The sequence below is a fragment of the Narcine bancroftii genome, chromosome 5 (assembly GCF_036971445.1).
Source record: "Narcine bancroftii isolate sNarBan1 chromosome 5, sNarBan1.hap1, whole genome shotgun sequence".
NCBI lineage: Eukaryota > Metazoa > Chordata > Chondrichthyes > Torpediniformes > Narcinidae > Narcine > Narcine bancroftii.
This window is the reverse complement of record NC_091473.1, coordinates 203,739,656-203,767,507: the sequence shown is the minus strand read 5'-3', so window position 1 is coordinate 203,767,507 and position 27,852 is coordinate 203,739,656. Positions and strand designations below refer to the sequence as shown.

The window sequence follows — 27,852 nt, the reverse complement described above, 5'->3', positions numbered from 1 at the left end:
ACCTCCCTCCTCCTCTCTTTCCCTGCTCCTTCCCTTCCCATCCACCACCTGATGAGGGGCCTGGGCCTGAAACATCAGTGACCCTTCCCCTCCCCTAGACCTGATTGCTCCAGCTCGTTTCTCCCTTCCCCCTTCCCGTTCCTCCTCTCCTTCCCCTTCCCAAAGCTGCTTTGCCTGAATCCCTCCCATAGTTGATTCTTTCTTGCTGGTCTCAGACTCTTGAATGAATCTCACCTTTGTAAATAATGTTGCCTCTCCTCAATTCTAGCTGATCTCTCCCTCTTTCTCCCATTTTCTCTCTCTTTCTTTTTCTCTGGAACTCAGTACTATTTTATTAGCTGTGCTGAACAGATATCCTGGAAATCTGCAGCACAGTACAGGCCCTTCGGCTCAAAGTGTTATGCTGACTCAATAACCTACCCTAAAAACTGCCTCGAATTTCCCGACTGAGCAATCCTCCATTTCTCTCTGTTCCGTGCACCTATCTAATGGTCTCTTAAAAGATCCCATTTAACCTGCCCCCACTCCCGTTGCTGGAAGTGCATTCTATCCAACCACCCCACCGTACTTCCTCCCAAGCACCTTAAAACTCCGCCCTCTCGTGTCAGCTATTTCAGCCCTGGGGGAAACCCCCCACCCCCGTCCATCCAAACAAACAAAGCCTCTCATCGTCGTGTTCACCTCCATCAGGTCACCCCTCATCCTCCGTCTCTCCAAGGAGAAAAGACCAAGTTCATTCAACCTGTGCTCTCCAATCCGGGCAACGTCCTTGTGACTCTCCTCTGCTCCCTCTCTATTCTTCCAGTACTGAAGTGACCGGACCCCAGTGGGGTCAAATTATGGTATGAGATGTTAAGCCAGGCGAACCTCACCTCAGTATGCGGGACAATAAGTATTGAGCTTGGAAACTTGGTGGTTTGTTTTTTTAAAATCAGCTCCAGCTTCCAGCAAATCCGTTGTCAGCATCCTCTCCGCCCCCTGTCCAGAGCAGCCCCCACTACGGGGACCAGAACTGCCCCCGTGCCTCCAGGGGTGGACTAACCGGTAATAGGACATCCTTGTGTCTCACCACGGCTGAGGGAGATCAGCAAATCCTTTATTGGGCTGAAAACGTCGCCCAGGATCCGAAGTGGGGCCACCCAATCTGGGAGAGAGTGGTCATTTCCCAGTTCATGTATATTGTCGGGGTACGTACAGGACACCAACGGGCCAGGCAGAATTGGAGGAATTTGCCTGTGATGTCCTGGGATGCGCCCCCACGACCCTACACCGGGTCTGGGAAAGCTCCTCCGAGATTATCACTCCCAGGAACTTCACCCTCTCTACTTCTGATCCCCCGCACCCAGTGATCACTGTATTGTAAACCTCTCGCTCCCCACCTTCCCCGGCACATCCGGAAATGGCTGCCCATGAGAATTCCTCCATCTGAACGCCCGAGAGGGGCTGAATGGCCTCCCGCTCCAGTGTTACAGGCCGAAGAAGGGCTGAATTGATGCCTGGAGGACCGAGTGGCGTGGCCTCCCGTCCTGTGGGTGGCGCTGCCCGGAGGACTGGGTGTCGTTGTCTGGAGGACTGGGACACGGGAGTATATGCACTTCCTGAAAGGCGAAAGTGAAACCGTGAGGGGAGGAGAGAGGGGAGACGGAAGACGGAGAGACTAACGGTGAGGGGATGGGTGGGGTGAGAGGCGGGAAGGAGGGGAGGCGGGGAGAGAGTGGAAGGGAGAGAGAGCAGGGAAGGGGAGTCAGGGAGAGAGGGAGAAGGGGAGGGGTCAAAGAGCCGGAGCAGGCAGATGAGTGCTAGTGGAAGCAGAGGGAAGGTGAGAATAGGTGATGGTGTGGACTGGGGCTTGAGCAGGGAACAGGCTTGCATGGGAGTGGAGGCAGTTGCAACCCACTTACCCAACCCGATTCACCCCCCCTCCCCTCCCCACCCCACCCCTTGCCCCCATCCACTCCACACCCCCATCCACACTCCACCCAATCCCCACCCCTTCCCCCCATCCCCACCCCTTCCCCTACCTCTTCCCCATCCTCACCTGTTCCCCTCCACCCCTTTCCCCCCCTCACCACTTTTCCTCCTTCCCCTCCCCATCTCACCAGTGTGTCTTTGATCCCTCCAGTCGAACCCCGTGGGTACCTGTGTGGACCTGTCTCCCATCTGAATGCGTCGAGGGGCGCTTGCAGACCCTGGGCTGGTCAGTGGTGCGGGATAGGCGCCATGAGTGAGCCCGGTGGACCCTGCCTGTCCGAGCTGCGGGATCGTGCTGTGCAGGCACTGAGGTGCGGAGGCGGTGAGGCCATCGAGAGCCTCCTGCACGAGCTTCTCCTGCTTCAAGAACCCCTGGCGAAGCGGTACCGGGAAGTGGATGTGGAGTCAGTGCTCCGACACAATGAGGTATGTGGGGGAGGGCGATTAGGACAGCTCCACTGAGGCCGGGTCGTGCTGGAGTGTGGAACGGGACCCCCCCCACCCCGAAGTTGACACCCTCGCTGGAGCTCAGCAGAGCAGTCACCTCCTGAAACATTATGGAAGGGAGCTCGCAGGTAACAGGGACACTTTGGGTCATGAACCTGTGTCTGCGCTGCCCAAAGTTTTGAACAGTGAGAGGGAACCAGAGCCACCCTGGGGAAAACCCGCGCAGACGTGGGGAGGATGGACAGACAGCGTGGGATTCAAATCCTGGTTGCTGGGGCCGTAAATGCGCTGCAGTAACCGCTACACCAGCACATGTTCGCCTTGCGCTCTGACCGCAGGAAGATCTGCTTCCCACTGCACTTGTCCACGGTGTAGGACCTTGCTTTCCAACTGCCCTTCACGCCCCAACTCGTGGGTGCCGCGGCATTTACCACCTCTCCCAAGTTCGCCTCTGAGATGGTGACACCTCTGCAAGGCCTGTGACCTCAGCATATGATCACGGATACCCGCCCCATTGTGGTGTTGCTGTCCATCTCAGCAACAGCGCATGTCTAAAGCAAACCAAACAAGTCACCAGAGACCAGCGTGATTACAGGTTCCGAAGGAGAAGATGAGAGTGTTCAGTAATCGATGATCTCCCCCATCCTTCCAGCCTCAGTATCCGATGTCTCCCTCCGGCTGCTCTCTGGGCCACACAGGGTCCCGCGTGCCTCTGACAAATCTTCGTCTGAGCTGAGCTAACAGGATGAGCAGGAATAATGACTGAACATTAATTCAGCTGCAGCTCCCATGAAAACTGTGACTGTCCGTGGACATCAGCCACCCACGGCCATGCCCAGAGCACTCAGACACCGATGGTTAGAGTTCCATCGAAAGAGACCCACTGCAGTCCACTGCCATTTGGGATCTCCAGAGCTCTTCCACTTTCCAGTGTTGCTTCAAAAATTCCTTTAAATTAAATTTGCTTTAACTCACAACTTGTAAAGAGAATTTCTCTCTGCATCCATCCCCAGGAGTGCATGATGGGACAATGCAAAAGGAGCTTCACTCTATGTCTGTCCCCACGAGTATGTGATGGGAAGATGTGGAGATAGCTTCACTCTGTGTCTGTCCCCGTGAGTGTGTGATGGGAAGGTATGGAGGGAGCTTCACTCTGTGTCTGTCCCCGGGAATGTGAGATGGGACTGTGTGGAGATGGTTTCACTCTTTGTCTGTCCCCAGGAGAGTGAGGTGGGAAGGTGTGGAGGGAGCTTCACTCTGTGTCTGTCCCTGGGAATGTGAGATGGGACTGTGTGGAGATGGTTTCACTCTTTGTCTGTCCCCAGGAGAGTGAGGTGGAAAGGTGTGGAGGGAGCTTCACTCTGTGTCTGTCCCTGGGAATGTGTGACGGGACGGTGCATCCCCGGGAGTGTGTGAAGGGGTGCTCTGTCCCCGGGAGTGTGTGACGGGGCGTTGCGTCCCTGGGAGTGTGTGATGGGGCGATCTGTCCCTGGGAGCGTGTGACGGGGTGGTGTGTCCCCGGGAATGTGTGATGGTGCGATCTGTCCCTGGGAGTGTGTGACAGTGCGATCTGTCCCCGGGAGTGTGTGATGGGGCGATGTGTCCCCAGGAACGTGTGACCGGGGCAGCGCGTCTCCAGGAGCGTGTGACGGAGTGGCATGTCTCAGGGTGTGTGTGACGGGGTGGTGTGGCCCCGGGCGAGGATGATGGGCGGCATGTCCCTGGGAGTGTGTGACAGGGCGTTGTGTCCCTAGGAGCATGTGACGGGGCGGTTGATCGATCTCCTTTCTTGAAGCTTCGGCAGGGTCTGAATGCCATTGTAACTGCTTTCAACATTCTGGAAAAATATGGCCGGAACCTGCTATCTACCACCAAACCAAAGTTCTGGAGGGCGGTCAAATTCAACAATCCTGTGTTCAAATCCACTGTGGATGCCATCAAGGTAAAACAGATCTCCCTGAGCCAGGATGTCTCGGTCCTTCCCCCTGGATCACATCCCTCATAGCCAGACGTCTTCCTCCAACCCCCTCCCCCATCCCTAGGATCACCCTCCCTCTACCCCACCCTCCCCCTCCCTTGCTCTCTTCCCCCCACCCCTTCCTGATCCCACCCGTGGACCATCCCCACACACAACTATCGCCCCCAAACCACCACCCAACATGTACCTGTGAGTAGGAAGGCAGGAACTGATGGAAGATTTCAGGATGAGGGTGTGTGCCCTGTAATGGAAGCATATTGAGGTGGGGGTGAGGGAGAGATTGACACCCCACAACCTGGAACCAGGCCCTATACCAACTGCACCCCCCTGATGTGTTGAGGGCAACTGGAACTGAGGGAAGAAAGGTGTTCCCATCCCTCTCCCCCTGAGGGAGGGAGAGACACCGGTCAGTGTATAGATATTCCCCTGAGGGAGAGGGACAGAGAGACACTGGTCAGTGTACAGATACACCCTCCCACCCAAGGGAGAGGGACGGAGAGACACCGGTCAGTGTACAGATACCCCCCCTCCAACCCGAGGGAGAGTGACGGAGAGACACCGGTCAGTGTACAGATATCCCCCTGAGGGAGAGGGACGGAGAGACACCAGTCAGTGTACAGATATACCCGAGGGAGAGGGATGGAGAGACACCGATCCATGTTCAGATATCCTCCTGAGTGAGAGGGACGGAGAGACACCGGTATAGAAATCCCACCTGAGGGAGAGACAGTTCTCCTGCTAATGTCTCTTGTGGGTCGTTTGTCCACAGGGAGGCCGCGATATTTTGTACCTGTATGGATACACGGTCAGGCAGCCGGATGGTGTGACCTTCCCGGAGGACGTGCTGGAACCCGACAGCTGGAAGGTTGCTGCAGTGACTGCAGAGGTGGCTATGCTTCAGATTGAGTTGGGTCTCTTGTGCAAGGTGAGCACTCCACCACTCCGAGTGGCAGCTAACTGGATGCCTCCTTCCAGAGGGCAGGTGTTGCCTTTCTGACTCAGCTCAACAAATCTCCCTCGCTGCACTTCCCCATCAGCCTCCTCCCTACCAACAAGAGGAGGCCATCCAGGCCCCTGCTCGCCACCCTCACATCCCTCCCTATGGAGACACACTAGTCAATGTATCCCCCTGAGGGAGAGGGACAGAGAGACACCGGTCAGTGTACAGATACCCCCCTGAGGGAGAGGGACAGAGAGACACCAGTCAGTGTATAGATACCCCCCTGAGGGAGAGGAACGAAGAGACACCGGTCAGTGTATAGATATCCCCTGAGGGAGAGGGATGGAGAGACACCTGTCAGTGTAATGATAGCCCCTTGAGGGAGAGGGATGGGAACACCTTCCTTCCCTCAGTTCCAGTTGCCCTCAACACATCAGGGGGGTGCAGTTGGTATAGGGCCTGGTTCCAGGTTGTGGGGTGTCAATCTCTCCCTTACCCCCACCTCAATATGCTTCCATTACAGGGCACGCACCCTCATCCTGAAATCTTCCATCAGTTCCTGCCTTCCTGCTCACAGGTACATGTTGGGTGGTGGTTTGGGGGCGATAGTTGTGTGTGGGGATGGTCCACGGGTGGGATCAGGAAGGGGTGGGGGGAAGAGGGCAAAGGAGGGGGAGGGTGGGGTAGAGGGAGGGTGATCCTAGGGATGGGGTAGGGGTTTGGAAGAAGACGTCCGGCTATGAGGGACTTGATCCAGGGGGAAGGAGCGAGATGTCCTGGCTCTTGGTTGGGGTAGGGGGGGTGATCCTGGGTTGGGTGAATGCAGTTAATGGTAAAATAGGGGCCTGACTATGTAGGTCTGCTGTGTGGAGGAGGGTGGAGCAGTGGAGGAGAGTAGATTTCCCGATTCTCACGTGTTGCTGTCTGCATGACTGGGAGCAACGGGGAAAGTGGGGGTGAGCTGGTTGTTCTGCTCTGTGGGTCATCTCCCACTCTTCTCTCCTCCTCCTGTACCTCCCTCTCCTCTCTCAATCCACTCCTCACTCCCCCCTCCTCCCCCTATCCCCCCTCCCCCAGGATGCTGTGCCGTCAAACCCGAATGCGCCAATTGCTGGGATATCAGTCGGCAGTCCAGGTAAGTCCCACATCCATTCCAGGGGTGGCTGTGAACTACCCCAGGCAAGGGGTATCAGGGAGGAGGAAGGGGATTGGGCAGGGATATTGGGGGGGAGAGTTATTGGGGATTAAAATTTTGGAGGGGAGGAGGTGGGGGTGAGGAGGGGTTGTGAGGGGGATAGGAGGAGATGGGTGTGAGGAGGGGTTGTGAGGGGGTGGGTGTGGGGGATTGTGAGGGGGGTAGGAGGAGGTTGGTGTGAGGGGATAGGAGTATCTCTCATCGTCTCCTTCCTGGGCAACACAGGTGCCAGGAGAGTTCCCAACCCCCAGGTTATGTCCCCGGGGTCAGCCGGAGGGACAGTGATGTCGGAGGGGAGAGCGGGGGCAGTCACGGCCAGCCTGCCCCTTCAGGGTGAGTGTGGGAGGGGTGTCACAGGTCTGTCTCTGTCATCCTGTCGCTGGCCAACAGTTCCTCACCAATGTGCCCCCTCCCCTCCTCTCCTTTCCCTTCCCCCCTCACTTTTCCCTCCCCCATCTTCTCCCCTCGAACTTATTTGCGCACCCTCCCCACCCCAAAACTCTCTCCGATCCCCTACCCCCTTATGACTGACCCCCCAGTAGTGACTGACCCTCTCTCTGTGACTGAGCCTCCCCTCCCCATGACCTGCTCTGCCCCCCACCCCTTCACCCCCACATCCACCTCCTCACAACCCTTCAGGGCCTCTTTCTGTCTCACAGGGGTTTCCGGGATGTCCTGCGCGGTATGCAGCACGGAGCGGGTGGTCTCGCACTGCCGGGCCTGTGGGCTTGTCTTCTGCCGGGACTGCGACGGTCTGTACCACCGGCACCCAAGCCGGGAATGTCATCACCGCGAATTCATCCAGGGCCAGGACGAGCTCAGTGCTGCCCAGGAAAGGTCAGGGCTGGGTTGGGGTCATACCTGGCCTTTGGTGGGGGGGGGGGGGCAACGGGGTCATGTTCGGAGTGGGAACCTGGATAGAGTGGACGGGGCATGTGTTTAGGGTGTAGTCCTGTATCTAGGGTGGGACCTTCATTCAGGATGGGGTCTACGCTCTCAGTGGGGGTCTGAGTTCAGGGGCGGGGATCTGCGGTTGGGGTGGGGGTCTGCATTGGTGGTGACTGCATTGGAAGAATGGATCTGCATTGGGATGGCAGGGTCTGCGTTGGGAGGGATGGGTCTGCGTTGGGTTGGTGGGGCCTGTGTTGGGAGGGATAGGTCTGCGTTCGGATGGCGGGGCCTGCGTTGGGAGGGACAGGTCTGCGTTCGGACACTATCTGTGTTGGGAGTGACGGGTCTATGGTGGGATGGTGTGGCCTGCGTTGGGGGAGCGGGATGACGGAGAGGCCTACCACCACTGACGCATGTCTGTCCTTATCCACAGGCCAGGCTGGGAAGGGGATCCCTCAGGCCCGAGCCAGGACATCGAGGAGGGGGCTAGGCCGGGAAGCCTGAGCCCCAAACAGCTGGCGATGGAACCGGTGATCTGCCGCCCTGCCGGTGGGCCCTGGACATGCCCCGCCTGCCTCCTGGACAATGGGCTGCAGGTGGTGCTGTGCCTTGGCTGCCAGCGTCCCCGGGATCCCTCTCCCTCCCCAACATCATTCCGTGGGCCCTGGTGCTGCCAGGCCTGCACCTACCACAACCAGGCCTCCTCAGTGCTCTGCAGTGCCTGCGACAGGCCCCGGCTGGCAGGGAGGCCCAGCTTTGCCCTCAGACCCAACCCCGTCCAAGCCCCCAGACCCCACCCTCTCCAGGACCAGCAGGTGAGTCTCATCAGGTAGGGGGTGGTGGCATGTGTTGGGGTGGGGTCCCTGAGTGTGGGGGTGGGGTCCAGGGCAGGGAGGGGTGGGGGTGAGGGAGGGGTCTGGGACAGGGAAGTCTCCCAGGGCCCTGTGACAGGGATGCTCCAGCAGTGACCCCACATACCACAAGCGGGGGTTGTGTTCCTGTGGTTGGGAAGATGGGGGATGAGAGTGGTGCAGGCAGTGGGGGTGATGAAGGGGGAAAGGGACAGGGGATGAAGGGGCTCGGGAAGTAGGGGAATGAAGGGGAGAAGGGGAGGGCAGATGAGCGGCGTGGGTGGGACGTGGGGGCTGGGGACAGATACACCAACCTCTCCCCTCCCCCACCTCCTCCACTCTCCTCCCACCAACTACCCTCCCCTCCCCCACCACCACCAGCTCCCATTCCCCACCCCATCACAGGGTCAGAGCTGCGGTTGGCAATGCCCTCACTGCACCTACATCAACACTGGCTCATCAAGGGTCTGTGACATGTGTAACCTGACGTCGGAAGTGCCTGAGGGTGAGGCCATGCCCCCCGGGACCCCCACAGCTGGGGTGATGCCCCCTCGAACCCCTGTGGCTGGTGGTGGAAGAGGGGTCGGCGAGCTGGCAGAGGCAGAGAGGCAGCGGGAGCTGAGGGAGTCTGGGCTACAACTGGTCAACGCCATCCGGGTAAGAGAGAAGGAATCATCTGCATGAACCTCGTAACCCCATGATCCCCTGTACCCCGTTATTCCCTGTACCCCCGTAACTCCGCAACCCTCTGTAACTCCCTATAACCCCCAAACCCATGAAACTCCCTGTACTCCTGTAACTCTCTGTACCCCTGTAACCCCCTGTAACACTGTAATTCACTGTACCCCCATAACACCCTGCAACCACCTGTAACTCCCTATAACCCTGAAACTCCCTATACCCCCGTAATCCCCAGAACCACGTAACTCCTTGTACTCCCGTAAGTCCCGTACGATCGTAACCCCCTATGACCCCCTGTAACTCTCTATAACCCGTAAAACTCCCTTAACCCCCTGTACCCCCGTAATCCCCAGAACCCCGTAACTCCCTATAACCCCGTAATTCCCTGTACCCCATGACCTCCTGTACCCCCCTGACCTGGTGTACCCTGTAAGTCCCTGTAAACTCCCATACCCCCAAAACCCCCATGCCACGTAGCGCCCCTGCAGCCCGTAACCCCCTGAACCCTGGTTACCCCCATAACCCCCCAAACCCTATAACCCCACATACTCTAAACCCTCGCACCCCATAACCCCCCACACCCCATAAACCCCTGTACCCTGTAGCCTCCCGCACCCTAGTCATCCCCATACCCTGTAACCCTCTGCACCTCATGACCCCTGTTATCCCCGTGACCCCATGTGACCCGCTGTACCCTGTAACCCACTGAAACTTTTAAACTCCTGTTCCCCGTCCCCAAAACTCCATACCCCTGGAACCCCAGTCCCCAGAAATACCATACCCCTGAAACCCCCACACCCCGAAACTCCCCATAGCCCCCCGCAGTCCCGTAACCTCTTTACACCACGTACCCCTGTGACCCCATGTAAGCCCCATGACCCCGTGTAACCCCATAACCCCCTGTAACTCCATCCCTCCACCCCGTCCCAATCCCTACCCCAATCTCCTTCCCATTCCTCACATTTCCAAATTTTAGCCCTCATAACCCCACCCCCTCTCCTGTCTCATCTTTCACCCCTCTCCACTCATCTCCCATCTCCACCATGTGCCTCTTCTACGCCCTCATTTTCTCCCCCTCATTTTCTACCCCCTCTCTCCTGTCTCTTCCCCCTCTCCCCTCATTCTCTCCCATTCACTCTTTCCCTCTCTCCTGTCTCTTCCCTGTCTCTCCACCCCCTCTCTTCGCTTCTTCCCCTTTCCTTCCCTCTCCTCCCTTATCCCTCTCCCCTCCACTCATCGCCCTCTTCTCCCCCACTACTCCACCCTCTTCTTCCTCTCTATTCCCTCCCCACTCCCCTTCCTCCCTCGTCTCCTTCTCTACCCCCTTTCCCCTTCCCCTCTCTCGCCCTCTCCTCACCTCCTCCTCCCCCCTCTCATCCCCTTTACTCCATCCACCCTTTCCTTTACTCCTCTTTCCCCTTCTCCACTCCTCTCTATCCTCCCGACTCCCCATCTTGACACCCCCTCACCTACCCTCTCCCCCCCAGATGGCGGAGGAACACATGATCCCCCCGGAGGAGGTTGCCTGTGCCCTGTTCTGCTCACGTGATGTTCCGCCCCTGTCCTGGCTGGACACAGAGCTGCCACATGTACTGGAGACCATCAGCGAGCTGGTGGTCCGGGATGGGCAGGAACTCGGCTTACCGGAGGCGCCGGTGAGCAGGGAGGAGGCTCGGCAGGCGTGGCTGGCCTGTGGAGGGAGCGTGGAGGAGGCAGTATGGTGGTGTGTGAGAGAGCGTCGCCGCAAGGTGAGAGAGAGAGAGAGAGAGAGAGGGGTTCCTGGGGAGGTATGGGAGAGTGGGGGAATGCTGGGTTCCCTGGGGAGAGAGGGGGAGTCCTACCACTAGCATCGTAGTTGGCCATCTACCAACTCCCTGCCATTGTATATGGCCACCTCTCACCTTGTGACTATCATATTTGGCCAACTCCCAAACTCGACATCGTAGTTGGCCACCTCCCACCTCCTGACCATCGTAGTTGGCTACCTCCCACTGCTAGGCCATTGTAGTTGGCCACCTCCTGACCATCATAGTTGGCCACCTTCCACCGCCAGGCCATCGTAGTTGGCCACCTCCTACCTCCTGATCATTGTAATTGGCCACCTCCGAACTCATCTGCCATTATCGCCTCATGGATCATTGCGAAGTAGACATAAATCTCAGAGCAACAGGCCCTTCGTCCCACCATGACTGTGACAGCCTTCTGGTACCTGTCCTTTAAACAGACATATAGCTCAATAACAGTCCCTTTCGGCCCACAAGTGCATGCTGCTCAATTACACCCCATTAACCTACAACCCGCCCCCAGTATGTTTTGAATGGTGGGAGGAAACTAGAGTCCCCGGGGAAAACCCACACAGACATGGGTAGAACTGACAAACTCCTTACAGACAGCGCAGGATTCGAACCCCAGTCACTGGAGTTGTAATGCTGTGGTGCTAAGGGCTATTTAGGTGAAGGAGGTTTCTTGGTTGGGGAAGAGGTGGGTTGGAAAGGTGGCTGTGCAGAGGGGAGCATGCCCCAGGTGGAGCAGGGAGGGAGGGTCTCCAGGAGCCCCTAAACTGGCTCTGGAAGATCCCGTCACTAAGCCCCCACCCTGTTGTGCGTCACAGATACAGGCCCTCATGTCCATGGGCTTCACCGACCAGGAGGAGGGGTTTAAGGCGCTCTACGTTAATGGCGGCGATGTAGACAAGGCCGTTGTTGACCTCCAGCGCCGGCTACTGGAGCCGTTCCATGTTCGTATGTGGCAAGAGGACGAGGTGTCGATTCAGGTGGATCAGCCGGACAAGGAGGTTAGTACAGTGGACTCCTACCATGTCGCCATCACCCTACTCCCTGGTACCACAGTTGGCCACTGTCTCCACTCCCTGCCGTCATGGTTGGCTACTGACTCCACTTCCTAGCACTGTGGTTGGCCATCATCTCCTCTCCCAGCTATCATGGCCACCATCTCCACTCCCCGACATCATGGTTAGCCACTGTCTCCACTCCACCATCGTGGTTGGTTGACTGTGACGGGGAGTGATGGTGAGGGTGAATGGGGGAAGTAAGGGAGGGTGAGAAAGGGAGGGTGAGAGTGTAACTGAGGGAGGGATTGAAGGTGGAAAGGGAATGGGGTGGGGGCCCTCCCTGGGGGCCCTCCCTCTCTTACCCCTCATTCACCCTCACTGTTACTCCCCTGTCACAGCGCTGCAAAGCCCTTCCCCTTGGACCCCCCCTCAGTCACCCACAGGTCATTCTCTCCCTTCCCCTCAGACCCCCCCTCAGCCTTTGTCCCCCCCTGGACTACCCTCCCTGTCTGTCACTCAGTCCCCTCCCCTGGAACCCTCCACCCCCCCCAACAGTCTGTCGGCCTCCTCCCCCTGGACTCCCCCCTCACCCTGTCATTGCCCCCCTCCCTCGGACCCTCCCCCACAGCTTGTCACAGCCCCCACTCATATATCTCCCCTCATCCTGTCACTCTCCCCCCTCCCCACCCCACCCACAGCGGGTGTTGCGGCAGCTCCTGGCCACCTACAGCCTGCCGAGCTGGGGCCGTGCCGAGATCGTGCTCAGCCTGATGCAGGAGGGCAGCGAGCACATCCAGATCCAGGACGCCGTCGAGGCGGTGAAGCAATCACAGGACCGCGAGTTCATCAAGCGATCCCTCTCCCTCACGTGCCTCATCTGCTACTCACTCTACCCCCGCAGCAAGGTGGGTCACCATCTGGGGATGGGAGCGGGTCTCTGTCTGGGGGATGGGAGCGGGTCACCGACTGGGGGATCAGAGCGGGTCACCGACTGGGTAATGGGAGCGGGTCACCGACAGGGGGATGGGAGCGGGTCAGCGACTGGGGGATGGGAGCGGGTCAGCGACTGGGGGATGGGAGCGGGTCAGCGACTGGGGGATGGGAGCGGGTCAGCGACTGGGGGATGGGAGCGGGTCAGCGACTGGGGGATGGGAGCGGGTCAGCGACTGGGGGATGGGAGCGGGTCAGCGACTGGGGGATGGGAGCGGGTCAGCGACTGGGGGATGGGAGCGGGTCAGCGACTGGGGGATGGGAGCGGGTCAGCGACTGGGGGATGGGAGCGGGTCAGCGACTGGGGGATGGGAGCGGGTCAGCGACTGGGGGATGGGAGCGAGTCACCAACTGGGGGATGGGAGCGGGTCTCAGACTGAGGGATTGGAGCGGGTCACCGACTGTTGGTATGGTAGTGGGTCACCGACTGGGGGATGACAGAGGTTCACCGACTGGGGGATGGGAGCGGGTCTTCGACTGGAGGATGGGAGCGGGACAGATTGACTGGGGGGATGGGAGCGGGACAGATTGACTGGGGGGATGGGAGCGGGTCACTGACTGGGGGGATGGGAGCGGGTCACTGACTGGGGGGATGGGAGCGGGTCACTGACTGGGGGAATGGGAGCGGGTCACCGACTGGGAGATGGGAGCAGGTCACCGACTGGGGGATGGGATTGGGATGGACTGATTAGAGGGTTGGGAGTGGGACGGACTGACAGGGAGGGATGTGTGTGGGTCACCTCCTGGGGCATGGGAATGGGTCACCGACTGGATGATGGGAGTGGTACAGACTGACACTGAGGGAACAAGGAGTGGGACAGACCGACTGGGGGGATGAGAGTGGGACGGACCGACTGGGGTGCTGGGAGTGGGACAGACTAACTGGGGGGACATGGAGCGGGATGGACTGGCACTGGGGTGTCAGGGTGTGGTACAGACTGGCACTGGAGGGACAGGGAATGGGATGGACTGGCACTAGGGGGATGGGAGTGGGACGGACTGGCACTGGGGGGATGGGAGTGGGACGGACTGGCACTGGGGGGATGGGAGTGGGGCGGACTGGCACTGTGGGAATGGGAGTGGGACGGGCTGGCACTGGGGAGTCAGGCAGTGGGACGGACTGGCACTGAGGGGATGGGAGTGGGACAGACTGGCCCTAGGGGGATGGGAGTGGGACAGACCGACTGGGGGGAGGATGGAGTGGGACGGACTGTTTCTTGGAGGGAGGGTGAAAGATGGGAAGTGGGGAGGACTGGCACTGGGGAGTCAGGGAGTGGGACGGACTGGCAAGGTTGGGTATTGGAGTGGGATGGACTGTCCCTGGTGGGATGGGAGTGGGACAGACTGACTGGGGGGAGGATGGGAGTGGGACAGACTGTTACTTGGAGGGAGGGAGAAAGACGGGAAGTGGTGAGGACTGGCACTGGGGGAAGATGCAGTGGGCTGGACTGGCAGTGGGAGACAAGAAGTGGGTAACACACGGGGAGATAGGAAGTAAATGAGACAGACTGAGGAACAGAAAGGGGACTGGACAGACCAGTGTCAGGAAGGGGACGAGACAGGCTGGAGGCCAGGAAGTGAACAGGACAAACCAGGGACAGGAAAAAGATGGGACAGGCTGGGGGACAAGAAGTGGAAGGGACAGACCTGGGGTTGGTCCAGTCCCGGGGATGGGATTGACCAGGGTATGGGACAGACTGGGTGGCAGGAAGGGGATTGGACAGATTTGAGGATGGGAAGTGGACAGAACAGACTGGAGGACAGAACAAAATGGGGGACGCGAAATGGACGAGACAGACTGGGGCAACAGGAAGTGGACAGGACAAACCATGGGACAGGTCAGACCAGGGTCAGGAAGTGTAGATGACGGACTGAGGGACAGGACAGACCAGGGGACAGGAAGGGGATGGGACAGACTGGGGGACGGGACAGACAGGGAGACAGGAAGGGGACCGGACAGACTGGGGGATGGTAAGTGGACAGGCCTGTCCGGGATATGGGACAGACCGGGTACCATAAAGGAAACAGGGTGCGGGATTGCAGCAGGATGGAGAGATGGACCTCCCTCTGCTATTGGCCAACTCCAGATGCAGTCGCTGACCTCGTGTGAGTGCAACATCTGCCAGGAGTGCTTCAAGACCAACTTCACGCTGGCCGTACGGGAGAAACACATCAAGGACCTGGTGTGTCCCTGCTGCTCCAAGCCCGACATCGACGATGAGGCCCAGTGGCTCAGTTACTTCTCCACCCTTGACGTACAGGTGAGTGGGCAGAGAGGGCAGCATGTCCCTCAAATGGTGGCATCGCTGACACACTGGGAGAATGGGCACAAGACTGGAGAACATAGGCCCAGTTTGTATGTGGGACTGGGGATCGCAGACCCGGTCTGCATGCAAGACTGGGAAACATAGGCCCGGTCTGCATGCAGGACTGGGTAGCATAGGCCCAGTCTGTGTGTGGGGTTGGGGAACCCAGATCTGGTTTGTGCAAAGGTCTGGGGAATTTAGGCCTGGTCTGTGCTGTTACGAGCCCAAACGACCCCAAAACCCAGCAGCAATAGATATTCACCAAGACAAATGGTTACTTGAACAAAAATTGCTTTTAATGAACTTTAAACATGAAAATAGAATCAAACTGTAATATCATTATTGACTTACTTAATCTAACTTAACCCCCTTCTAATTCTAAGCGCATGTGTAAGTAATGTGTGTGTATGTTTAGAAAAGTCCATTGGTTCACAGTCCAATCTCACTTCTCATACCTCCAAGTTCACTGGTATCAGGCAATTCTTATACTGTGCACAGAATTTAACATTATTGAAGTTCACCAGGCTTTGGTGCTTAAAAGGTAAATGGTTACCGCTCATGAAGGTTCTTGTCGGTTTTCAGAGAGAGATTTGTTGTTCCGGGACACCCACAACTGATTCATTTTTAATCAGCCACTTCAGTGTCTTGCTGATGAAATTTGCCCCATCAGGGTTCTCCAGATGATAACCTCTTTCTTTCAGGTCACCACAGAGTTCCTTTTTGTTTCACTTGACCAAGCTGAACAAAGCACTTACAAACTCGTCTTCCAAATGGGGCTTTCCACAAGCTTGCCAGCTTGTTCTGTTCCAGTCCCAGCTGCTGTAACTGGCTGTAACACTGTAGAAGTGATCTCTGTGTCTTTCTCTCTCTGAGAGAAAGCCTGTTTCCCTCTCTCTCTCTTTGCAAAACCACATGACCCTCTTAGAACATCTCCAGACAGCCTGTGGCTCCAACAAGTTCTTTCATCTGTTGCCTTTTTGTAAACAACAATCCATTAGTGGTTTCTTGGGCACTCTCCAAAGCTCTTGCAAAGACTGTTGGCCCCAATATGCCTAGCATGGGGCAGAGCTCTAGTATTTTAAATAAGATCTATTTTAAAGTGTTTGTATGTGACCTACTCCAACAAACCTTTCCCAATTTATCTCCCAAAACCTATCTATATACTCTGTCACGGCACGCAGGACTGGGGAAACACAGACCCGTTCTGTGCAAGGGATTGGGGAACACAGGCCAGGTCTGCAGGAGGGTCTGGGGAATGCAGATCCAGCCGGCATGGAATTGGGGACCATAGGCCCAGTCTACGCACGGAACTGGGGAATTATGGGTCAGGTCTGTGCGTGGGACTAATGGACATGGATCGGGTCTCCATGCAGGACTGGGGTACGTGGATCAGGTCTCTGTGCAGGACTAGGAGACATGAGTCAGGCAACTCGTGGGACTGGAGAATGCGAGTCGGGTCTGCATGTGGGACTGGGGAATGCAGATTGGATCTGCATGCAAGAGAGGAATGAGGGTTGGCACACAAGATTGCAGGAAAGCAGGTTGGGACAGCACAGGATTGGGAGAGAGCTGAGTATGCATGTAAAACTGGGGAGCGTGGGCCTAGAAATGATTGGGTCTATGCACATCAGAGAGGAGGAATGCAGGCTGGTCTGCACACGGGACTGGGGACATGGGGGTCTATGCGCGGGACTAGAGTAACATAGGTTAGGATGGTGCAGGATTGGGGGATGGGGGCTGGACTGTATACAGGACTGGGGACCACAAGCCAGGTCTGTGTACAGGATTGTGCAAAAGCAGTCCAGGTCTGCACATGGGACTGGACAAACTGAGACTGAGTCTGCACCTGGGGCAGGGGAACGTGTCGTTCCGTCGAGGCTGCAAAAGCAGGTGGGAGCAGGGCAGGAATGGGGGAGTGGGCTGAGTCTGTATGTGGGGCTGGAGTAACGCAGGCCAGAATGGTACAAGTTTGGGAGATCAAGGCTGGTTCAGTGCACGGAATTGGGGGAATGCGGGCCAGGTCTGCACGCGTGACTGGGGAATGCAAATCAGATAGGTACGTGGGACTTGGGAGTATGGGACTGGAGGATGCAAGGTGGTGCTTGCGGCTGTTGCAAAGCAAGTCAGGACAACAGCAGAATTGTGGGAGTGCGGTTTGGACTCTACATGGCACTGGGAAGCATGGGCTGAGACTACATACGGGACTGGAGAACACGGATAAGATCTGTGCATGTGACTGAGGAAATTGTGTGGCGTGGATCAGTTCAGCGCTTAGAACTAAGGAACGAGGGATAGCATACGTGACTGCAGGAATGTAGGTAAGGACAGCGCAGAGTCTGGGGATTCGTGCTGGGTTTGCAGGTGGGGTGAGGAAATGTAGATTGAGTTTGTTCGTGGGACTGGAGAACACAGAACTGGGTTGGCAAAAGAGAGCGCGGGTCTGCGGGATGGGCGTGGCAGGTTAGGTCAGCATGAGAAAATGGGTGTGGATGATGTGGGTCTGCGCGTGAGATTAGGGGAGCACAGGTTGGGTCTGTGTTAGGGACTGCAAGAGCTTGGGTAGGTATGCGCACGGGTCCGGGAAAGCACGGACCAGTTCTGAGCGTAGGACTGGAGGAGCACAGGTCGGGCAGTGCAACTGGGGCCTGCGCATGGGACTGGGCAACCGGGTCAAATTTGCACGTGATGAGAATTGCAGTTGGGTTTGCACGTGGGAATGAGGGTAAGGAGGTCCGGTCTGCATGTGAGCGCGGCCTGGGGGCATGTGGTGCATCGTGGAGTGCTGTGTTGGCACGTGGAAGGTGAATCGTCACTGATGTCTCCCTGTCTGTCTCTCCCTCAACCTTCCTACTCTACCCCTCTCCCTTCACCCCTCTCCCTTTCCTCCCTCTCCCCACCCCACCCCACCCCAGCTCCGAGATTGCCTGGACGAAGACGTCTACCACCTTTTCCACAAGAAGCTGACGGAGCGGACATTGATGACCGACCCCAACTTCAAGTGGTGCACGCACGTGAGGCCAGCTCCCCCACCCTCACCCTACCCCTCCCCCCACACCCCAACCTCCCTCACCACTTCCCCTGCCTCCACCCACACCCCACCACTCCCCCACCTCACCCCCCACCCATACCTCCACACTCACCCCACCCACACCCTCACACTAACCCCCACACACCCTCACCTGACCTCCACACCCCACCCACCCCCCATTCCCCATCCCTCCTGCTCCTCCACTCCCTCCCCAATACCCATCACGCTTCAACACTACCCCACCCCCTCAACCCTCTCTCTTCCCCACACCTCCCCTCCCACCCTATTCACACCCCCAACCTCATCCCAACCCTCATGCACTCCCCTCCCCATCCCACCACACTCCCTGGTGATTGGGTCAGGAGTCATGGGGTTGGCTCGAGGGTCGCGGTGTTGGGTCAGGGGTTGCGGGGCTGTGTCGGTGGTTGGGTAAGGGGTCATGGGGTTGGGTCAGCGGTTGGGTCGGGGGTCATGGGGTTAGGTCAGGGGGATTAATCGGGTGTCCCTGGGTTGGGTTGGGGGTTGCAGGGCTTGTTTGTAGGTTGGTTGAGTGTCCCAGGGCTGGGTCAGGGGTTGGGGCGGCTGGATTGGGGGTCCCAGATTGGGGGTCCCAGAGTTGGGTCGGGATTCCAGGGGTTGACTTGGGGGTAACAGTATTGAGTCGGGGGTCCCAGGGTCGGGTTGTTGATCACGGGGTTGAGATGGGGGTTGGGTCAGGGGTTGGGTTGGGTATCATGGGGTTGAGTCGGGGTTCGCGGGACTGGGTTGGGGCTCCCAGGGTTGGATCGAGGGTTGTGGGGTTGGGTCGGGTGTCACAGGGTTAGGTTGTTGGTCACGGGGTTGAGATGGGGGTTGGGTCAGGGGTGCGGGTTGGGTTGGGTATCACAGGGTTGAGTCGGGGGTCGTGGGACTGGATTGGGGCTCCTGGGGTTTGATCGAGGGTCCCAGGGTTGGGTCAGGGGTCCTGTCGGTCAACCTTCCCCTGACGACCTACCCCTCCCCCAGTGCTCCAACGGGTTTATCTACGATGGAAACCAGAGTCGGGTCACCTGTCCCCAGTGTCATGGCAGCTTCTGCGTTGACTGCAAGAGGCCGGTGAGTGAGGGGTCCGCAGTACCCCCGCCGACCCCCACAGCAAACTCCCTAACCCCTGCCATCTCCCCTGTCCCTTCCCCCCACTGTCCCTCCCCCCTCACGGTGGTTTCCATTTGCAGTGGGAGCCCCAGCACCAGGGAATTAGCTGCGAGGATTTCCAGAACTGGAAGCGGGAGAACGATCCGGAATATCAGGCGCAGGGCCTGGCTGCATACCTGAAGGAGAACGGGATCGGTGAGTAGAGTGGGGGCAGGATGACTGGTCTGGGACCCCAGTCTCCAAGGGACCCTGGTTAATGCACAACTGATCTGTTCATTTCCTTCCCTACCCCCTCCCTCTTTACCATCCTTCACCCTCCCCTCCCTTCCACATCCTCACCCTACTCCCCACTGCTTATTCCCATTGCTACTCCCCTCCCTCCCCTATCCTACCTCCCCTCTCTCCTCTCGCCTCTCTCCCCTCCCACCTCCCCTCCCTCCTCTCCCTCCTCTCTCTCCCCCTCCTCTCTCCCCCTCTCTTCTCTTCTCCCCTCTCTCTTCTCCCCTCCCTCTTCTCCCTCCCCTCGCTTCTCTCCCTCCCCTTGCTTCTCTCCCTCCCTCTCCCCTCCCTACCCCTCTACTCTCCCTCCCCCCTCCTACCTCCCCCTCTTCCTCCTCCTCTCCCCTCCCTACCCTTCTACCTCTCCTTTCTTCCCCCTTTCCTCTCCCTCCATTCCTCTCCTCTCCCCATTCCCCATCCTCAAACCTTCACCACTCCTACCCATCTGCCCTCTCTCCCTCCTCTTTCTCTCCTCTCCCCACCTCTTTCTCTCCACTCACCCAACCAATCCCCCATTCCCCATCTCCCTACTCTTTCTCCATCACCCCACTCAACTGTCCCCCTCCTCCACTTCCTCTCCTCTTCTCTCTGCACCCCTCTACTTCGCCCCACTCTTCCCTACCTCCCCTTCACACAGACTGCCCAAACTGCAAGTTCCGCTATGCGCTGGCCCGAGGGGGTTGTATGCACTTCACCTGCTCCCAGTGTCAGCACCAGTTCTGCAGTGGATGTTACAACACCTTCCTGGGCAAGAAGGTCAGTGACTGATCTCTCTCCTTAGCTGTGGTTGATGAGGCAGCCAGTCAAGAGGAAGAAGGAAGCATACATTAGATACACGAAGCAGGAAACAGGAAGAGTTCATGAGAAGCATATGGCAGCCTGGAAGGAGCTTAAGAAAGGACTTGGGGGAGCTTGAAGGGGGCATGTTGGGTTAAGGAGAATCCCAGGGCATTCTACGCTTATGTGTAGAACAGAAGGAAAACAAGAGTGAAGGAGGGGTTCCTTGAGGATAAACGTGTGTCTGGAGGCTGAGAAGGTCCTAAATGAATACTTTGCTTTAATATTCTCCAGAGAAAAGGACCTTGGAGTTCAAATCCATACATCCCTCAAGATCACCGCACAGTTGATATAGGATAATCATTAATAGGGAGTCGAGAGGTTGTGTTGCAACTGTACAAACCTCTGGTGAGGCCTCACTTGGAGCATTGTGTTCAGTTCTGGTCACCTCAGTATCGGACGGATGTGGAAGCTGTGGAGAGGGGGCAGAGGGGATTTACCAGGATGTAGTAAAAACACAAAATGCTGGGGAGACTCTGCAGGTCAAATTGTGACTGTTATGTAGCAATGGCAGAGATACAGAACCAACATTTCGGGCTTGAGGCCTACATCAGAGTTTGGGGAAATGCTGCCGAGCAAAAGAGTGGGGTGGGGGGGAAAGATGATAGTGACATCTCTACCTGTGTCACAGGCCGTACCCCCACTAACTTTTAATCCCCCTCCTTGCACACTGGATCATCCTACAGAACCTTCTGCGTACAGCCTGCGATGGAACTGACCTTTTGTTAAGTTGGTGAGGCCCGGATTTAAAAAATTTAATTCTCAATTTTAAAAACACAGCAAGGTAGAGGGTCCTTTCAGCCCGTGAAATCCGTGGACCCAATGTGGGTCCCAACCCCAATATGATTTTACAAGAGGATGGGTGGATCTGGATCCCCACACTCCCCCTTCCCCCACCCCCCACTCCCCGGATTAAACCGCTGTGGGGTGAGATTGTCCAATCCGCTTGTGGACAGTGGTGGGTTCGAATCTGGGTTACTGGCAACATCTCACTGAGTATGCCACCCCTGTTGCCTCAGTCAGGATTTTGCTGCATTCCCCCTCCCCCACTTCTCTCCCTCCCCAATGCCTCACCATTGTCGGGGGTGGGGGGGATGACCTGAGCTCGCGTGGGACTGTGTCTGTCCCGTGTCTAGGTGGGTATGGGGAGCTGGGGTAAGGGCTGGACCCTGTGCCCTGACCTCCTTGCCCACTGCCATGCTGACCTCCTTCTTTCCCACCCACACCCCCCACCCCTCCCACAGAAATGCCCTGACCCCACCTGCCTCCTGAAGGACAGTCTCCACGCACATCACCCTCGGGACTGTCTGTCGTACCTCCGCGACTGGGAGGTGGCGAGGCTGCAGAGCCTGCTGCAGGTACAGGGAGGGGGTAGTCCGGGGGCGGGGAAGTGGGTGGGGGAGGAAGAGGGTTGGTGAGAGGGACCAGGTGGGGGAGAGAGGGGTCTGGACAGGGCAAGAGAGGGGGATGGAGTCAATGGATGGGTGGGTGAAGAGGGAGGGGATGGGAGAGGTTGGGGAGAGGGGTAGGGGAGGGATGGGGTGGAGAGGGAGGGGAGAGGTAGGGGAGGGGAGGGGTGAGGTAGGGAGAGTGGTAGGTGGGGAGGGGGTAGGGAAAGGGAGAGCTAGGGGAGGGGTGAGGTGGGGAGAGTGGTAGGTGGGGAGGGGGAGGTAGGGGAGGGAGGGGTGGGGAGTGAAGGTATGGGGGAGGGAGGGGAGAGAGACAGGGGAGTGGGAGAACAGAGGGGAAGGGGATGGGGGTGATCTGATCAGTCATGGTGGGTGAAGAGTTAGCCAGATGACACAGTCCTATGCCTCGGGTGTGATCACCCTCCCCCTCTCCTCCCTTTCTCTGCAGAACAACGGGGTGAACTTTGACACGGAGCACCCACTAGGGGTTGAGGAGACACTCGGAGGTGAGTTCCAGACCTCCCACTCACACCCCCCCTCCCCTACCTCCTCTTGCCCTCCCACTTCCCTGGGGCCCTCCCTTTCACGCTTCTCCCCTGTCCTCCACCAACCCCTCCCACTGCCCCCTCTCCTGCTCTTTCCCATTCCTCCACCCCCTTACCCACCCTTCAGCCCATCTAGTTAATGGTGAATGTTGCAGGCCAAGTTAACAACCCCGTGGAGTTTATTCTTGTTCTGAGAGTTGGTGCCTCTGTACCAGGCAGTGATGCAACCAGCCAGAATGCTCTCCACGGTACACCTGTAGAAGTTTACGAGAGTCCTCACCTTCCTTGGACCTTGCGTCGCGGCTGAATGTGATGCCCAAATTGAGCAAAATCTCTACTGTCTGCCCCAGATGCCCCACCTCCAGTCCCCTGCACATTCATATGTCTGGAATGTGAATCATGGTACATCACCGCATGGAAACGGGGCCTTCAGCCCTTCTACTTATGTGCAGAACTATGATTCTGCCTGGTCCCACTGACCTGCACCCAGTCCAGAGCCCCCCATACTCCTCCCATCCACGTACAAAGAATCACGAAGAAGGCTCATCTGCAGTTATACTTTGTGAGGCGGTTCGGTACGTCACTGAAGACTCTTGTAAACCTCTACAGCTGAACCGTGGCTGGTTGCGTCGCCTCCTGGTACGGAGGTGCCAACTCTCATGGCAAGAATAAACTCCAGAAGGTTGATGGATGTCTTAAATGTGAAAATTGACCCGCATTCACCACCTCAGCTGGCAGCTCGATCCACAATCCCACCACGCTCTGCGTGAAGAAGCTCCCCCTAAACTTCTCCCCTTTCACCCTTAACCCATGACCTCTGGTTTGTATCAAATACTGTTTATTGTCATGTAATAGTATGACATAAAATTGCCTTTAATCTGCCATAAGATTCACCATTAGCACTGCGTCTCCTGCAAGCTCTCCTCCACTCACCTTAACTTGATGTCCTGTGCCATTTGTTGTGGCCCTGGATAAAAGTCCTGGCTATTTACCCTATCTACGGCCCTCGTACATACCTCTCTTTGGTCACCTCTCACCCTTTGTTGCTCCAGAGAGAAGCTGGGTTCGGTCAACCCTGCTTCATATAACATGTTCCCCAATCTATGCAACATCCTGGTGAATCTTCTCCCCACCCTCTCACCCTTCCTGTAGTGAGGAGAACAGAACAGAATGCAAATTTTATTCTTCCCATTCCTGTCAACTCTTCCCCCCCCCCACCTCCCTCCCTCTACCCGCACCCTCGCTTGCTCTCTCTCGCCTGCTCTCTTTCACCCTCTCTGTCCCCCTGCCCCTTTCTCGCTCTTCTCTCTCCCCTCTTCTATCTCCCCCTCCTCTTTCTCCCCACCTCCCTCTCTCCACTTGCACCCTTGCTCCCTCCCCTCTTCTCTCTCTCCACCGGCGCCCTAGCTTGCTCTCTCTTGTCTGCTCTTACACCCTCTCTCCCCTGCCCCTTTCTCGCTCTTCTCCACTCTCACCCTCTTCTATCTCCCCTTCTCTCTCTCTCCCCTTCTGTCTTTCCCCCTTCTCTCCGCTCCTCTTCTCTCTACCCCTTTCTATCTCTCCCGCTCTTCTGAGTCTCTTGCAATGAGATGGGGAGGGAAGACATGAGGAGTGAAGAGCGAATGGCTGGCAACGAGGCTGGGCCAAGTGGCCTGATTCTGCCCTGGCGTGTATGACCGAAAAGGCAGGTCTGGGTGGGCCGTGGCCAATGGGTCTCCCAGCTATAGATGAGCACAGGTGGGGAGGGTCCTCGGTGTTTCTGTAATTCTGTAATGGACTGTTTTCGCCCCCCCCCCCCAAATCTCCTACCACCCCACACCCGCACCAGGCCGATGTCGGGTGATGCAGCAACGTGAGGAGCAGGGGCGGGTGACGGATGAAGCCTGCGGCAACGAGGTCTGCCCAGGAGGGGTGGGCCTGTGCGAGTGAGTACAGGGACAGGGTATGGGAGGGTGGGGGAGGAGGAGGGGTCCCGGAGGGTGGGCGTGGGGGAGTGAGTACTGGGGGATTCCACGGGGGTTGGAGGGTCTGGGGGGGGTTGGAGAAGTGGTCCCAGGAGGGTTGGGAATGAGGGGGGTGGGGTGGTGGGTGGGAGGGGTTCAAGGGAAAGTGAGGGTGGGGAGAGGGTCCGGAGGGTGGGGAGGTGGTCCCATTAGAGGTACGTGTATACGGGGTGGGGGAGTATGGGGGGTGTGAGTGAGGGACATGGTACTGGAGGACTCCCACCCCCTCCTCTCTCCCATCGTTTGTTCCCTTCCAATGCCTTCCTGCCCCCCACTTCCCTCTCCATCCTGCCCCTGCTCTCTCAGTCCCCCACATCTCCTTCCTGCTGATCCCTGCCTCCCCTTCCCCCTCCCTCCATCTGCCTCCTTCCCTCCCACCTCTCTCCACGTCCTGCTGTGAGGCTTGGGTATGTATGTGGAGAAGGGGCAGAATCTGTGGGGAGGCAGGTGGCAAGGGGAAGGGGGATGGGGAGAGAGAAATAGGTGAGGGTTTTGACAGCATGGTTGATGGAGTTCTTCATTCCCATTCCCATCATTCTTTACCCTCCCCATTCTCCCCTACCCACCTTCCATTCTCCCGTCTCCCCCTCCCCTTTTCCACTTCCCTTCTTCCACCTCTCCTTCCTGTTGCCATTCCCTTCTCCCCATCTCCCACAACCCTTGCGCTCACCCCTTCTCTCTTCCCCTTCCTCCTTCTTCCCTCCCCCTCTCCCCTAACCCTCCCTTCCCCTCCTTCCCTTCCCCTCTCTCTTCCCCCTCCCCTTCCCCTCCCCTTCCCCCTTCTCCCCCTCTCCCTACCCCCTCTCCCTGCCCCCTCTCCCTGCCCCCTCTCCCTGCCCCCTCTCCCTGCCCCCTCTCCCTGCCCCCTCTCCCTGCCCCCTCTCCCTGCCCCCTCTCCCTGCCCCCTCTCCCTGCCCCCTCTCCCTGCCCCCTCTCCCTGCCCCCTCTCCCTGCCCCCTCTCCCTGCCCCCTCTCCCTGCCCCCTCTCCCTGCCCCCTCTCCCCTTTCCTCTCCCCTTCCCTCCTCTCCCCTCTCCCCATCTCCCTTTACCCCCTCCCCAATCCCTTCCCCTTCTCACCCTCCCCCTTTCCCTTACCCCCCCCTCCCTTTCCCTCCCTCTCTTACCCCCTCTCTCTTCCCCCTCCCTCCCCCCCTTGCAGGTCCCACTACAAGGAGTACCTGGTCAGCCGCATCAACGGCCACTCACTGGACCCGGCCCAGCTCTTCACTGTGGGCGAGATGGAGATCTGCCTGAGCCGCTGTGGGAAACCGCAGGCAGCTCGGGGCCAGGGAGAGGATGAAGGGCAGTACTGGGCCCGTCTGCTCAAGGTGGGAAACAGGGACCGGTGGGGAAGGGGGTTGGGGTGGGATGGGGAGGAGTGGGATGGTGGGATGGAGGAGGAGGTGGGAGTGCCTGTGGGAGAGGGAGTGGGCTGGTGAAAGGGGAAGGGAGGGGGACAGGAGATGGGGAGGAGTGAGGGACGATCGAGGGTGAGGGGGAAGGGGATGGGGAAGGCAGTGGGTGGGAAGGGGTTAGAGGGCTTCACACGAATTGACGGGGAAGAGGATGTGACATGAGGAGAAAGGTCAGAGTGGAGAGGGGGTCAGATGTGGGGGGAGGATTAGCGAGGTCTACAAGGTCCTGTGAATGACCTTTTACCCACCCCCCAGGTGATCTCCTCCATTCCACTGGGAGACAAGATGCCGCGATACAGGAAGTGACCCCGGCAGGAGTGTTGACCCCGGTGGGAGAGGTGACCCCCCACTCCTGAATCTTGGCTTTGGGACTGGGAACTGTTGAACAGGAAGAAATAAACCAGTCGACTGCTTTCAGCTCAAATTGTCAATGACTCTCTTGCCCGCTCCCCCTCACCAGCTGCTCCCCCACCCTCATCACCTACTGACACCCTGTCCCCCTCCCTCTTCCTCATCCCTCTCCCCTCCCTCGTCCCTTTCCCCTCACTCTCCCCTCTCTTCAAGTTTTGTCTGACCAGAAGGGGGAGCACATTAGGTCCTTTGGAGAAGGGTGACAGGGGAGGTATGGGCAGACGGACCGTCCTGGGAGGAGATGGCTCCCTGGTGACTGGACCAGGTCGATGGCGACAGTGGGACGCAGGGGAATAGGGAGGGGGTGCAATGGGTTGTGTCGGGCTGGGACACGGTGGAGAAATGATGCCATGGACCAGAACCAGGGGTGGGAGCTATCCGGGTTGGTGAGGATGGAAAATAGGGGCCAAGGTGGAGATGTGAACGGATCGGCCAATGAGCAGGGCAGGACTTAGGTCAGTGGGCACTTCCTGCTCCCATCTTCCCGAAATTGGGAATGCCCTTGTTCAGGGACAAAGGAAAACCCCTGAGACATCCCAGGCAGGGGAGGGGAGTGGAGATTTCTGCAACAAGGATCTGGCATTTTGGTAACCTTGGTGGCTGGCCATCAACATGAAGAGAGCACATAGGCACCCCAAAATTCTTCCTTGCTTGGTACTTGGTGAAAGGAAAACTCCAGGAGTCCACAGTACCCCAGTTGTTCAACCAATCTATAGAGCTTTTCAAGGAGGTTCTCAGGAAAGTTGATGAGGGAAATGTTGTGGATGTTGTCTACATGGACTTTAGTAAGGCCTTTGTCAAGGTCCTCCATGGGAGGTTAGACAGGAAGGTTCAGACACTCGATATTCATGGTGAAGTAGTGAACTGGATTCGACAATGGCTGGACGGGATAAGCCAGAGAGTAATGGTGGATGATGCTTCTCAGACTGGAGGCCTGTGACTAGTGGTGTGTCTCAGGGATCGGTGCTGGGACTATGGTTGTTTGTTATCTAGATCATTGTTTGTTATCTAGATGATAATGTGGTAAGTTGGATCGGCAAGTTTGCAGATGACACTAAGATTGGAGGCGTTGTGGACAATGAGGAAGGTTTTCAAATCTTGCAGAGGGATCTGGACCAGCTGGTAAAGTGGACTGAAAAATGGTGATGGAATTTAATGTAGACTGATATGAGGTGTTTCATTTTGGAAGAACAAACCAAGAAAGGACGTACACGGTGAATGGTCGGGCACTGAGGAGTGGGGTAGAACAGAGGCATCTGGGAATACAGATACATAATTCCCTGAAAGTGGATAGGGTTGTACAGAGAGCTTTTGGCATCTTGGCTTTCATAAATCAAAGTATTTATGGGATGTTATGTTAAAGTTGTATAAGACATTTGTTACGAGCCTAAAGGACCCGAAAACCCAGCAGCATAGACATTCACAAGACAAGTATTTTTAAAACAAAAGTTGTTTTTAATCAACTTTAAACATAAAAACAGAATCAAACTTTAACTTATCTCTTAACTTAACTTAACTCACCCCCTTCTAATTCTAAGCGCATGTGTATGTAATGTGTGTGTAAATTTAAGAAAAGTTCTTTGGTTCACAGTTCAATCTCACTTCTCCTTCTTCCAAGTTCTCTGGTTGCAGGCATTTCTTATACTGTGCACAGAATTGAACATGTATAAAGTTCACCAGGCATTGGTGCTCAAAAAGTAAATGTTTGCCTTCCCCTTCCTCCTTCTTCCCTCCTCCTCTCCCCTATCC

General features: G+C 57.3%; 1 protein-coding gene across 5 annotated transcripts; it reads left to right on the top strand.

The window, feature by feature from the left end:
• Positions 1-1,553: 1,553 nt before the first annotated feature.
• On the top strand, positions 1,554-26,109 carry LOC138764607 (E3 ubiquitin-protein ligase RNF31-like). Of its 5 annotated transcripts, none has more exons than XM_069940728.1 (23): positions 1,554-1,663; positions 2,123-2,397; positions 4,214-4,360; positions 5,166-5,321; positions 5,860-5,913; positions 6,414-6,471; positions 6,757-6,864; positions 7,191-7,368; positions 7,856-8,237; positions 8,655-8,930; positions 10,442-10,609; positions 11,566-11,748; positions 12,444-12,650; positions 14,823-14,996; positions 17,954-18,052; positions 19,075-19,164; positions 19,284-19,398; positions 20,120-20,238; positions 21,564-21,677; positions 22,177-22,234; positions 24,102-24,198; positions 25,437-25,605; positions 25,948-26,109. In XM_069940728.1, the coding sequence occupies exons 2-23, from the start codon at positions 2,221-2,223 to the stop codon at positions 25,996-25,998; spliced, it is 3,180 nt and encodes a 1,059-aa protein (XP_069796829.1). In that variant the 5' UTR covers positions 1,554-1,663; positions 2,123-2,220; the 3' UTR covers positions 25,999-26,109. The 5 variants fall into 5 exon arrangements, with proteins under 5 accessions (XP_069796829.1, XP_069796827.1, XP_069796831.1 ...); XM_069940726.1 differs by having other exon boundaries at positions 10,442-10,702; XM_069940727.1 differs by lacking the exon at positions 1,554-1,663 and adding an exon at positions 1,763-1,819 and having other exon boundaries at positions 10,442-10,702.
• Positions 26,110-27,852: the final 1,743 nt, after the last annotated feature.